We start from the raw sequence: 13509 nt of genomic DNA, 5'->3' as shown, positions 1-13509 counted from the left end.
TGGGGTTGGGAATAAGGGGTTTGGGATGCAGGAGAGTGCTCTGGGCTGGAATCAAGGGGTTTGGAGGGTGTGAGGGGGACCAGGGCTGGGGCAGGGGTTTGGGGTGCAGGAAGGCTCAGGGATGCAGTCTCCGGGCGGCGCATACCTCAAGCAGCTCCTGGAAGCAGTGGCATGTCCCCTCTCTGGCTCCTGAGTGGAGGCACGACCAGGTGACTCTGCACGCTGCCACGTCTGCAGGTGCCGGCCCTGCAGCTCCCATTGGCCACGGTTCCCGGCCAATGGGAGCTGCAGGGGCAGCATTTGGGGTGGGGGCATCAGGTGGAGCCCCCTGGCTGCTGCTTCTGGGAGCCATGCAGAGCCACAGCACACACAGAGTGGGGCAACCCCCCCGACCCCACTCCCCGGCAGGAGCTTGAGGGTTGGATTAAAAGGTCTGACGGGCTGGGTGCAGTGATAAAACCCAGGAGTCCTGGCTTCCAGCTCCCCTGCTCTAACCACTAGACCCCATAGCCAGGGATAGAACCCAGGAGTCCTAGTCCCCATCCCCGCTGCTCTAACCACTAGACCCCACTTCCCATGACAAAAGTGCATCTGCTCACACTGAGCTGGGGCAGATTTCACCTCAGCCGAGGTAGGTTTCCCATCAGTTCTGCTGCAAATCAAGCCAAGCTGAAATTTAAGGTCACTTCGCTTTTCTCCGAATCTCCACACCCCCCCCCTCCAGAAACCAGGCTCTAAATCAGGGGCTCTCCCAACACATGTTTGGGTGGCCTCAGAGTGCACCACCTCTCGCTAGTGGCCGCTCTCACACTTTTTCCTAAAATACTTGATTAACTTTAGGAAAAATAAATAAATACGTCCCTGATTGCACCTGTAATAAATACGTCCCGTCTCTGCACCTGCAAGCTCTGTGTTATACCATGTTCCTGTCATTTAATAAACCTCTGTTTTACTGGCTGGCTGAGAGTCACGTCTGACTGCGGAGTTGGGGGGCAGGACCCTCTGGCCCCCCCAGGACCCCGCCTGAGTGGACTCGCTGTGGGAAGCGCACGGAGGGGCAGAGGAGGCTGAAGGCTCCGAGGTCAGACCCAGGAAGGTGGAAGCTGTGTGAGCTGTGTGTCCTGCAGACAGGCTGCTCCCAGAAAGGCGACTGCCCCAGAGTCCTGCCTGGCTTCGTAGGGAGCAGTTCCAGAGCATCGCCCGGGGACTCCATGACAGACTTGTTTTGAGAGGCAAGAGTCTGGCATCTGCACACAATGTCCAGCCCAGCGGAGTTGGTGCATGAGGATCAGTGCTTCAGTGCTGGTGACATTGGCTTTAGTGTGACGATCTTGCCACTTGATGCGAAGGATCTTCCAGACGCATCGTTGCTGGTACCCCTCCAAACTCTGGAGGTGCTGTCAATAGGTCATCCAGGTTTCACCTCCATAGAGGAGCGTAAGAAGAACAAGTGCCTTCTAGACCTGGATCTTGGTGTCCTGCTGCAGGTCACGGTCCGTGAAAACACGCCGGAGCAATTTCCCAAAGGAAGCACTCGCCTGCTGGATCCGGAGCTGGATCTCACGGTTGATCTTTTGCGTGTTGAGAAAGTGGGCGACCGAGGTAGCGAAAGTGCTTGACTGTCTCCAGAGTCTGACCCTCGATGGCGATTTGGGGTGGGTCACATGCCAGGCATGAAGCAGGTTTGCTGGAGCACTTTGGTCTTCTCAGTCGTGAGGGAGAGTCGTAGGCTTGTGCGAGAAAATCCAGTGTGGGCTGAAGGTCATTCCCAGCACACGCTAGGATGACACAATCATCAGCGTCCTGAAGATCAGTCATGGACGCCGTGAAGACTTTAGACTTCGAGCGGAAGAGCCGCCCATCCATTCCGTATTGAATGTCAATTCAATTAAAGAGCCGCCCATCCATTCCGTATTGAATGTCTTCTCCATTGAGGGGGTGGGTGATCTTTAACGAGGACCATCTACTGCTAAGTAGATGGAAAACAGGGTTGGGGCAACAACACATCCTTCTTGACCCCAGTTTTGATGACGAAAGGCCATTACAGAGAACCGTGGCAGGCATCTGCTCATGGAGAAGCCTTAGGACCTTAATAAATATTGGAGGGCAGCCAAATCTGGCCAGAAGCTTCCACAGGGCTTCGCGATTGACAGAGTCAAAGGCCTTTGTCAAATCCATGAAAGCCATGGGCAGGTGCGGTTTCCCTTCCTGAGATTTTTCCTGGATTTGGCGGACAATGAAGATCATGTCCTTTGTCCCGTGGGATGGTCTAAAACCGCAATGAGATTCTGGCAATATTTCCTCAGCAAGGGAAGTAATCAGTTTAAGAGGATACGGGCAAGAATTTTCCCTGCTGTAGCTAGCAAGGCAATGCCTTGAGAGTCTAACTGCATCCAACAGCTGGAAGTTGAAGCTAGACCCATTCAGACTGGAAATAAGGGGTCAATTTCTAACTGGGAGGCGAATTAACCACTGGATCCCCCTGGCACTTGTTAAATCAAGGTTGGCTGTTTTTCTGAAGATCTGCTGGAGTTCAGAGGGGGATTCATTCAGGACAGAGCTATGGTCTGGGTTAGACAGGAGATCTGACAGATCAGAAGAACATAAGAACGGCCAGACTGGGTCAGACCAAAGGTCCGTGTAGCCCAGTATCCTGTCTCCCCACAGTGGCCAATGCCAGGTGTCCCAGAGGGAATAAACAGAACAGGTTATCATCAAATGAGCCATCCCCTGTCGCTCATTCCCAGCATCGGGCAAACAGAGGCCAGGGACACCATCCCTGCCCATCCTGGCTAATAGCCATTGATGGACCTATCCTCCATGAACTTATCAAGTTTTCTTTTGAACCCTGTTATGGTCTTGGCCTTCACAACATCCTCTGGCAAGGAGTTCCACAGGTTGACGGTGCTTTGTTTGGGCACTGATGGGATGTGGGGGGCAGCGGGTGACGTCCCACCCTCCCCACGCATGCACTGGCTGGCTGGGCTTGGCAGGAGCCAACACACCCCGGGGATGGGCTCACTGCACAGCAGACAGGCTGGGGAAGAGATACCTGTGGGAGTGTACGGGGGGTCCCATAGGGCTGCTGCGTGGCTCAGGGGGGCAGTTCAACCACCCGGGTCCCCCCTTCACTGGTGAAACTGAGGCTCAGCCCCCCGGGGCAGCAGGACGCAGCCTCCCCTGAGGGGTCCAGCCCCGGGGAGGCCCCAGAGCCACGGCACCTGGGAGACCCCCAGAGGGGGCTGGGCTGGACCTGCCGGATGGGGGGGTTGGGGACTCCGCTCCCAGGGCAGAGCCAGCTGCTGATCTCCCCGTCCTAGCCGCCGAGTGACTCTCCCCCTCCCCCTGCAGCAGCCCCCCCGGGGCGCCCGGATTTCACCCACGCCAGCAACACCCGTCTGGTGCTGAGTGCCGTGGTCTTGCTCATCCTGGGGCTGATCCTGGCTGAGGCCTATCACAGCCGCCTGAGGGGGGTGCCCTAGGGGAGGTGACCCCCCCTTCTGTGCTCCTTGATTCCCCTAGGGGCTGGGCCCAGGGCGACGCGAGCCCCTCTAACCCGCCATCTCTCTGCACTCCCAGGAGCCTGGATCCGGCCATGCAGGGAAGAGACTCTCTCAATGCACGAGCCTCACATGGTGCCATGGCTCGTGTCTCACGTGGGCAGGTTGGCAGACTGAGAGGGAAGGCTTCAGAGTCAAACCCTCCAGCACCAGGAAATGCCAGTTACGGTTTTGTGAACACCCTTAACTCTGCCCCCTTGAGCACATGCATTATGACGCCAGCCTTTAATTGCATGACCACGTATTAATTTTACCTACATGGGTCTCCAGCCGCTTGAACTCAGAATGTAATAATGGGGGACGGGAGGGATCTGTGGTGGAAGATTGAAGACCAGACCCCGTGGTCTCCTGGATCCCAGCCCAGTGCACCTTCCCCAAGGCTGCAGGGTACATTGAGTGTCACCTGTCCCCACTCCCCACAGAGACAAGGACAAGCTGTGAATTACGTGACACTTGACCAGGCTGAGAGCCCCAGGATTTCCTGGGCGTTGCAGGGACCGCTGCTTATTTTGGCTCCAGTAGATTTAGCTGGCAGATTAGAGACAACGTGGGAGGGATGCAGGAAGAGATGAGCCATCCCCGGCTTCCTGTAGAGTTCTTCATTTGGGGCTCGGTGGAGCTGGGCACTGGGGTGTTGGTGGCAGAGCTGAGGGGCCCCTCCCTGCGCCTGTCATGGCATCTGCTCTCACCGTCCTCCTTCTTGGTGAGTATCGGAGACAGCCAGGGTGTGTGTCCATGGGGGGGATCTGAGACCAGGGTGTTGGGGGGAGGGATCTGAGACCAGAGCATATGCCCATGAGGTGGGGGGGTCTGAGACCAGGGCGTTTGTCCATGGCGGGAATCTGAGACCAGGGCATATGCCCATTGGGGCAGGGGGATCTGAGACCAGGGCGTGTCTCCAGGGGGGTGGGATCTGAGACCAGGGCATGTGTCCATGGGGGTAGGATCTGAGACCAGGGCGCGGGGGGGAGGAGATCTGAGACAAGGGCATGTGCCCATGGGGTGGGGGCCTGAGACCAGGGCCTGCACCCATGGCAGGGATCTGAGACCAGGGGCATGTCCATATGGGGGAATGTGAGACCAGAGCATGTGCCCATTGTGGGAGGTGTCTGAGACCAGGGCGTGTTCCCATGGTAGGGATCTGAGACCAGGGTGTGAGTCCATGGGGGGGATCTGAGACGAGGGTGTGTGCCCATGGGGGTGGGGGTCTGAGACCAGGGCGTGTTCCCATGAGGGGGGAGACCTGAGACCAGGTCATGTGTCCATGATGCGGGAGGGGGATCTGAGACCAGGGTGTAGGATCCAGGTGCCCTGGGATCTGGTCCCTAATGACCTGTCTTCCTCTCCAGGCTGCTGGCTGGCCGGGCAGATCGGGATATCGGGACGTGAGTATCTGTGGGGCTGGGGAAACTTTAGTGTTAAGTATGGGAGTTGGGGAGGGAGTGGGGGAGCGATAAAGAGGATCTGAGCCCTGAATCTTCATCCCAAAACTCACTCCGGTTATTAACCCCATGGGGACTGTCCCGAGTGCACTCAGGGGTGACTCCGGATTGACCCGCGGGGGCTGAGATTAGAACTCAGCCCACAGGTTCCCTGTGGATGCAGTGAGGTCTCTGTTACCCCTGGTGCTGTCCCTGGGGCTGGGCGCTAGGGGCAGGTTACAGACACACGGGGAGGGGTTTGGGTCTCCCCATCTCACTCCTCTTTGTGTGTGAACGCAGCATTCCTTTGGTCCAGACCCTCCATCTCCGTCTGCCCCAGCGGGGTGATTGCCCCGGGGGCAGTCGTCACCATCCACTGTCAGTGTTGGTGTTGGGGCAGGAGGTTATTTCTGGATAAAGATGGAATCGAAATCTGGGACCTGTCTGCCGATGGGGACGAATTCACCATCCCCAGCGCCAGGTGGGAAGATGCAGGGGCCTACAGCTGCCGATCCCATGCCATGTGGGAGCCGCCCAACTGGTCGTATGCCAGTGACATCGTGCGGATCATGGTTGCAGGTGAGGGGCCCGGCTCGGCGACCCTGCTCCCAGCCCCACACCCAGTCAGACCCTCGGTGAGTGTCCACCATGATGGGACGTTCAGAGCCAGGCTTCGCCCTGAGCCCAGCAGATGGAGATGCCCAGAGATGCCCAGAGATGCAGCAGCTACTGTTGGCTGCTGTGTACTCATCCTAGGAGAGATACTGGCTAGATGGGCCCATGGGAGGGTCGGGGATGGGGAGGGGGGACACTGGGGTGGGGGGCCCATTAAGTAGATAGACGATCCTAGGGAAGTTTCAGGTGTAGCTCCCAGGAATCTCTGGGATCTTGGAGAGGTTCCTCTGGCTGGGTTTTCCCCCAGGAGCCCCGTCTCTGGGACCATGCAGGGAGGACGGGGTGCAGTGACTGTGCCGGGGTCTGTCTCACGGCCTGTCTCCTTCTCTCTGCAGAGACCTACTACCCCAAACCCGCCATCTCCCTGCGCCCCAGCGTGGGGGTCGCCCTGGGGGGAGCCGTGACCATCCAGTGTCGGGGTTGGCACCAGAACGTGAGGTTCCTTCTGTACAAAGTTGGAAACCCGAACACGCTACAGGGCGTGGAGCCGGCTGGGGACATGGCCGAGTTTTCCATTCGCAACGTGAGCCGGAGAGACGCAGGGACCTACAGCTGCCGATATTGCACCAAATCAGACCCATCCGTCTGGTCGGAGCCCAGTGACCCCGTGGAGCTGGTGGTAGCAGGTGAGGGGCCCGACTCAGCCTCCCCGCTCCCAGCCCCACACCCAGCCAGACCCTCAGGGAGTCTTGCCCTGGTGAGATGCTCAGAGCCTGTCTCTGCATTGGGCCCAGCAGAGGCCTGGCCGGGGAGTGGGGACAGAGTCACTGGGGGTTTCCCCAGCCCGGGGAGAGCAGCAGCCACTGGAGATTCGGGGCTGAGGGAGGGGGGATCCCTGCCTCCAGGGAAAGCTGCAGAGCAGGGGGCCTTTCCCAGGGGGATGCTCCCCCTGGCTGACCACGCTCTGGGGATGCACAGACAAGTCGGGGCCCAGGGGATGTCCAGCCAGCACCGTCCCCAGTACCGAATTCACTTCCCACCAGCCTGGACAACTGTACACTCCTGGCGGAATTCTGCACCAAAAAATTAAAAATTCTGCACACAATATTTGAAAATCCACTGAAATGCTGCATATTTGATTTGTCAAAATAACACAATATAATCCTGCCAGTTTCAATTATTTTGGTCAGTTATTTCAAAAGAGCTGTCAGCGAGTGTGTCTGTAACAACACAGACCGAAAAAAAAGAGAAGGATTCTGGTAATTGTTTTTGACAAATAGTGTCCTCACTAGCCACATTAACACAGAACTTTGAGTTATTCGTTTAAATCACACGACAGAACTGTATTTCCTGCACCTGCCAGAAGCCGTGCAAAGGCCTGGGGGAGTCAGGGGTAATGGCGGAGCTGAGGGAGAGGGAAGGAGCCTAGGAGTGAATCTGGAAGGGGTTGGGTGTGGGTGGGAGAAGGTTTGGTTTTTTTAGGGGGGTGGGGATTGTTAGGGAGCTGGGAAGCCTCCCCCATGCAGACCCTGGCTGGCCTCAAGCCTTTCCCATTCAGTCAGGCACCTCAGCCCCTGTCCCCGCAACCCTCGTCCCCATGTGTCCCTGCAGCCCCCTCCCCCATCCCCAGACTCAACGCTGTCACCCCACTAACTCCTGAGCCCCAGTCTGTGACCCCCCCAGCAGCCCTGGGTGCCCCTCTCTGCCCTAACCTGGCTCTGCGGGCAGGTGCTGTGATGAACTTCTCCTCCTGGGGGGTTCTGCAGCCCCGGGCAGGCAGAGAATATTTTTCCCCACAGAAAATACATTCTGCCCCAGAAGTGCTGCAGTTCCGCCTCTGCCCACCAGGGGCCGCTGTGGCGCCAGAACAGCGGGCTGTGTTCATGCTGCTGGCAGCTCTGGCGACACCGCGGCCTCTGGTGGGCAAAGGGCGGAACTGCAGCACGTCTGGGGCAGACTGTATTTTCTGCGGGGAAAAAACAAAATGATGCAGAGACGGACGAATTCTGCACATCCTAGGGTTGCCAACCCTCCAGGATTGGCCTGGAGTTTGCCGGAATTAAAGATTAACCTTTAATTCAAGATTAAGTCATGTGATGAAATCTCCAGGAACACAGCCAACCAAAACTGGCAACCCTAGCATGTCCACAGATGCACAGAATTGCCCTGGGAAAAACAGACTGTGGATGCAGTGAGGTGTCTGTTACCCCTGGCGCTGTCCCTGGGGCTGGGCGCTAAGGGCAGGTTATAGACACACAGGGCGGGGTTTGTGTCTCCCCATCTCACTCCTGTTTGTGTGTGAATGCAGAGCTCCCTGCGCCCAGACCCTCCATCTCCGTCAGCCCCAGAGGGGTGATCGCCCTGGGGGGAGCCGTCACCATCCACTGTCAGTGTCGGTGCAAGGCCAGGAGGTTACTGCTGTGTAAAGATGGAGTCCAAATCCGGAAGCTGGATGGTGCTGGGGACGGGGGTGAATTCACCATCCCCAGTGCCAGGTGGGAAGACTCAGGGGTCTACAGCTGCCGATCTCGCTCCAGATCGGGGCCACCCAACTGGTCGGATCCCAGTGATTACGTGCAGATTGTTGTAGCAGGTGAGAGATCTGGCTTGGCATCCCCACTCCCAGACCCACACCCAGCCAGACCCCCAGGGGGTCTCTGGGCCAATGAGACCCTCAGAGCCAGGCTCTACCCTGAGCCCAGCAGAGGGGGTGCCTGGCTGGGGAGCCGGGACAGAGTCACTGGGGGGTTCCCCAGCCACTGGAGCTAGGGGGATGAGGAAGGGGGAATCCCTGCCCCCAGGGGACCTTGGGGTGTCACTGAACCTGCCTGTGCCTCCATTTACCCTTGTAAGAATGGGGGATAATTAACCTTCTTCATCTTTTGTCTTTGTCTGTGCCATATTCAGCACCTCTGACTCCCAGCCCCCTCCCGATCGAAACACTAGACCCCCCTGGGGCTGGGGACAGAACCCAAGAGTCCTGGCTCCCAGACTCGGGTACAGAGGGGTGCTCTGGATTTTAGGCAGTTTTGGGCATAGCTTCCAGGAATCTCTGGGATCTCAGAGAGATTCCTTTGGCTTGGTTTTTTCCCAGGGGTCCCATCTCTGGGACCGTGTGGCAAGGATGGGGCGCAGTGACTGTACCGGGGTCTGTCTCACGGCCTGTCTCCTTCTCATTGCAGAGCTCAGATACCCCAAACCCTCCATCTCCCTGCGCCCCACTGGGGGGGTCGCCCTGGGGGGAGCCGTGACCATCCGGTGTCAGGGTTCGCACCAGAACATGAGGTTCCTTCTGCACAAAGTTGGAAACCGAACTGCGCTGCAGGACATGGAGCCGGCCGGGAACGTGGCTGAGTTTCCCATTCGCAACGTGAGCCGGAGACATGGGGGGAATTACCACTGCTATTATTACTCCAAATCAGACCTACCTGTCTGGTCGCAGCCCAGCGACCCCGTGGAGCTGGTGGTAGCAGGTGAGGGGCCTAGCTCAGTGTCCCCGCTCCCAGCCCCACACCCAGCCAGCCTCTGTGGGGGTCTCTGTGTGGATGGGAGGCTCAGAGCCAGGTTCTGCCCTGAGCCCTGGGACCCACTGTGGGGGTTTCCCAGCCAGGGGAGAGCAGCAGCTGCTGGAGGTTCAGGGCTGAGGGAGGGGGGGATCCCTGCCCCCAGGGGGAGCTGCAAAGCGGGGGAGCCTTTCCCAGAGTCGACTGCCCCTGCTCTGGGGATGCACAGAGGAGTGGGGGGCCCTGGGGCTGCCCAGCCAGCACTGGCCCCAGTGCTGAATTTGCTCCCTATCCGCCCGGACAATTAAAGCCGTAACAAAAGCCAGGTCATGGGCGGAGCAGTGTCCCTGTTTCCGCGGCTTCCCCCCCCCCCCCCCGGGCCTGGGTTCTCGGTTCCATCCCCCCCATCCCAGCAGATGCTTGTTCTCATCCCACAGAGGGAACCGACCCAGCTGGGCCCCAGCAGCCAGATCCCCCCATGACGGAGCCGGAGGGAGAAGGTGAGCCGGAGAAATGGAACAATTCACCCCCCAGGGAACAGGGCTCCCCGCTCCGATGCCCACGGGGCCAGTTGGGCCGTTTGGAGGAGGATGGTCCCTGCGGACAGAACTGATGGGTTCAATTCTTCTATATAGAGGGTGACGGCCACGGGTTGGTGGGAATATGGGTCCTTGGGAAAGACGGGCTGATGGGACCTGAAATGATGAATCCTGTGTGGTTCCCAGCCCCCACGGATGATCTCCGAGCAAGTCTGGGCTGTCGGAATTAGAGCCTGCCGGTTTGATACAGCGAGGGAAGGGGGGGTCCCCACTCTCCAGCCACTAAAATCCCCCTCCCGCTGCCGGGACTGACGGTGATGACTGAGGCTGAGTCGGGGGTGGGGTGATCCCTAAGTTGCTGTTTCATCCCCTCCCCCTACCCCGACAGATGCTGGTTCTAGTCCCGCAGGGGGAACCGACCCGACCCAGCCAGGAGTGGAGCCAACTCCCACCCACCCAGGCAGTGTGGGGCCAGGTCCCGGGGCTGGGGGGAAATCACCATCGAACCAGCCCTGGAAACAGGCTTGCGGTGCCCGGGGGCTGGGGCTGGGGCAGTGAATCTGGGTGGGTGGGGCCCAGACACCACAGGGAGGTGCTAATTGACATGGGGGGGATGGAGAGACAGCCCCCACTGCCCCTCCCCCATTGCCAGGCCCCCAGCTCCCCCAGAGCCTCCTGCCCTGCAGGTAGCTGCCAGGAAGCTGTGGGGGATCCCAGGGGCGGGGCAGAGTCTGGGGTGCTGGGCTCTGCTGAGTGCAGGGGGGCTGGGGCTATAACCCCCTTCCCTAGGCCCTATGACGTCCCCCTGGCAATAGGGGTGACCATTACCCAGGATTCCCTCTCCTTGTCCTTCCTGCACTGGGTTCTCAGGGGATCCCTGGCCTGCCCCCCAATAAATGTTCTGCTGCCTCTGGCTGGGCCCTGGGCACTGCCGGGACATGGGGGACAGCGGGCAATATCCCAGCCTCCCCCCACATGCACTGTCTGGCTGTGTGTGTCAGCAGTCGAGATACCCCGGGGATGGGCTCACTGCACAGCAGACAGGCCTGGACAGAGGTACCTGTGGGGGTGGACAGAGGGGCACTACAGGGGTGCCAGGTGGGGGGTGCACCCTTCACCGGAGAAACTGAGGCTCAGGCCCCCCGGGGCAGCAGGACGGCCTCCCCAGTGGGGTCCGGCCCCAGAGCCGTGGCCCCTGGGAGACCCCCAGAGGGGGGCTGGGCTGGACCTGCCAGACAGGAGAGTTGGGGGCTCTGCTCCTGGGGCAGCACCAACTGCTGATCTCCCCGTCTGAGCCTCTGAGTGACTCTCCCCTTCCCCCCGCAGAAGCCCCCCCGGGGCGCCTGGATTTCACCCACACCAACATCACCCGCCTGGGGCTGGGCGCCGTGGTCCTGCTCATCCTGGGGCTGATCCTGGCCGAGGCCTATTACAGCCGTCCAAGGGGGGCGCCCTAGGTGAGGTGACCTCCTGTTCTGGGCCCCTTGCTCCCCCCAGGGGCTGGGTGGCACGGGGCCCCTCTAACCTGCTGTCGCTCTGTGCCCCCAGGAGCCCGGATCCGGCCGTGCGGAGAAGAGAATCTCCCCGGGGGACGAGCTGCTCCCCCTTGGGGGGCTTAGACACCGGCACAAACCCCCTGCCCCCAAACCCCCTGGCTCAAGAGTCCCCCCGAGACTGCTCCCCACCCGACTGCTGCCCCCCAGGATTGAACCCCGGACTTCTGGGCCTGCGAGCACCAGCCCCTGCGGCACCAGCTAGATGGCTGGACGCATCGGGCTCCCCACGGAGCAGCCCCTGGAGGGCGTCGGGGTCCCACTCGCTGGCCCAGCCGGGCCGGTCTCTGCCTGGGGCTGTCAGTGGGGAGGGGGGACGTTGCGTCTGACCCTGGCACTAGAATAACCGCACAGACTGCCCCCCAGGTGTCCGTCCCCCTCCTCTCTCTGCAGCGGGGTCCCCCAGCCCCTTTTCTCTCCCCCTTTCTCCCTAGACCTCCCCTGCCCTGCATTTCTATTGTACAAACCCCCAGAGCTTCCCTCTCCCCTGCCCCCCAAATCAAATGATACCGGAGCCTCCCAATGTCCCCCCGTGGTGGGTTCAGCCGACGAAGGCGAGTGAGAAGTTCAGGCAGTGTCATGAGAACCTGGACGAATGAACGTTGGGGGGAAGGTCGGCGAGACACAAGGACGGGATTCATCCAACCTGACTGGCCGCCGGACGGACCCCACGGGCCGGGCTGGGGCCTGCCTGGGACACTGGAGAAATGGGGGAGCAGAAATCTGTGACCCAAAATTGGGGTGTCAGAAACGAGGCCTCATTGGTGGATAAAATATTGCGGGGACGGGCTGCGCCGCCCAACTCCCTTTGGGGCCTTAAAGAAAGAGACTCGCTTCGCCCTCCCAGTTGCCACCCCCCTGTCTCCTGGGCCCCCGGGCCCTCCGGACCCTGCTCCGCGGAGACGTCCTGAGCAGAGCGGCCGGAGAGAGGGACCCCGACGCCATCGCCCCTCCCCCGGCTGAACCCCCAACCCGGGAGGAAACGGGGTCGGACTTTCACAGCAGCCGCGGCGACGCTGGCTCCAGCCCAGCTCCGCCGGCTCCTCTGCCCCCCAGGACAGTCGCTAGCGTCTCCGGGGCCAGCGGGGAGACGCCCAAACCCGGGGGATTTTCCAGCTAGAGACTCGCTCCAGCGAACGGGGCCGGGGCCGGAACAAACCCCTCGTTTCACACGGCGCCTGCCATGGCTCCCTGGTTCCTGCTCTGCTGGGTCTGTCACAGCCGGTCCCAGGGGTCACTGGGGGGTTTGCCGTGGGGCGGAGCAGGCTGCGGGCTCTGGACCCCGCCCCGGCCTGTGTTTAACCCTGTTCAGTGTGGGGCAGGGGCTGGGGTGTGTTCGCACCTTGGGCCCTTTATTGTGTCTCCATGAACACAACAGGACCCACTGGGGGCCCCCATTGCAGGTGTTTGGGGGGAATCAGCTGGGGGGAGCCAGGAGTTTGAGGGGAGTAGATTGGGCATGTCGGGAGCGGGGTTAAGGGCAGAGGGGCTGGATGGGGGACAGGAGTTTGAGGGGAGACAGGCTCCTCCCAGAAGGTCATAGCTGGGGGGCAGGATTGTTGGGGGGGTCAGAGGAGGGAGGGGGGAGCCAGCGCACCCAAGTGCCCCCTGGGCTGCCACTTCTACCCCCAGCAACCTCCCCTCTCAGTGGCCCCCACCCCTCCCCTCATCTCCAGCCCCCTTAGCCCCAGGGTCCCCCATTTTCCTTTCTGTCTCCAAGTCCTCAGTTTCCCCCCGCACACCCTGCCTGCCCCACAGTCCCTGCCCCAAAATGACTCCCCACGCCACATTTACCCCTCCCCCTCTCCTTGCCCCTCTAGGCAGCCCAGGGGGGCAGGATTATTCCCCCCCCCCGGCTGAGTCATTGGCCGTCTGAGCCAGGGGGCAGCATGGCCACTCTGGGAGCACTGCAGGAGGCGAGGGGGCGGTGTGACAAAGTGGGGGAGTTCTAACGCCCCTACTCTACTTGCGCTATATTGATGACATCTTCATCATCTGGACCCATGGAAAAGAAGCCCTTGAGGAATTCCACCATGATTTCAACAATTCATAGACTCATAGGTTAGGGTTGGAAGGGACCTCAGGAGGTCAACTAGTCCAACCCCCTGCTTGAAGCAGGACCAATCCCCAATTTTTGCCCCAGATCCCTAAATGGCCCCCTCAAGGATTGAACTCACAACCCTGGGTTTAGCAGGCCAATGCTCAAACCACTGAGCTATTCCTCCCCCCAATTTCCACCCCACCATCAACCTCAGCCTGGTCCAGTCCACACAAGAGATCCACTTCCTGGACACTACTGTGCTAATAAACGATGGTCA

The 13509-nt window shown here is 60.2% G+C and overlaps 1 protein-coding gene across 4 annotated transcripts; it reads left to right on the top strand.

Moving 5' to 3' along the window:
• Window positions 1–146: 146 nt before the first annotated feature.
• Window positions 147–12683, top strand: LOC311511729 (leukocyte immunoglobulin-like receptor subfamily A member 2). Of its 4 annotated transcripts, XM_084612569.1 has the most exons (8): window positions 4604–4945; window positions 5282–5560; window positions 5992–6282; window positions 7905–8189; window positions 8779–9069; window positions 9537–9599; window positions 10965–11095; window positions 11187–12683. In XM_084612569.1, the coding sequence occupies exons 1-7, from the start codon at window positions 4825–4827 to the stop codon at window positions 11093–11095; spliced, it is 1461 nt and encodes a 486-aa protein (XP_084468695.1). In that variant the 5' UTR covers window positions 4604–4824; the 3' UTR covers window positions 11187–12683. The 4 variants fall into 4 exon arrangements, with proteins under 4 accessions (XP_084468694.1, XP_084468693.1, XP_084468695.1 ...); XM_084612568.1 differs by lacking the exons at window positions 9537–9599; window positions 10965–11095; window positions 11187–12683 and adding exons at window positions 147–2897; window positions 3580–4263 and having other exon boundaries at window positions 4910–4945; window positions 8779–9425; XM_084612567.1 differs by lacking the exons at window positions 9537–9599; window positions 10965–11095; window positions 11187–12683 and adding an exon at window positions 147–4263 and having other exon boundaries at window positions 4910–4945; window positions 8779–9425.
• Window positions 12684–13509: the final 826 nt, after the last annotated feature.

The sequence above is a fragment of the Lepidochelys olivacea genome (genome assembly GCF_965140295.1).
Source record: "Lepidochelys olivacea isolate rLepOli2 genome assembly, chromosome: 23".
Classification (NCBI taxonomy): Eukaryota; Metazoa; Chordata; order Testudines; family Cheloniidae; genus Lepidochelys; species Lepidochelys olivacea.
Note: the sequence above shows the minus strand (reverse complement) of the source record. Positions and strands in the feature narration are given on the sequence as shown.

Bases quoted from the DNA above. Each gene is read 5' to 3' on its own strand.
- LOC311511729 (XM_084612566.1), top strand. From the start codon at position 4,825: ATGATGCGGGAGGGGGATCTGAGACCAGGGTGTAGGATCCAGGTGCCC. The intron at 4,946-5,281 runs GTGAGTATCTGT...GTGTGAACGCAG, and splicing joins GCAGATCGGGATATCGGGAC to CATTCCTTTGGTCCAGACCC. The intron at 5,561-5,991 runs GTGAGGGGCCCG...TTCTCTCTGCAG, and splicing joins CGTGCGGATCATGGTTGCAG to AGACCTACTACCCCAAACCC.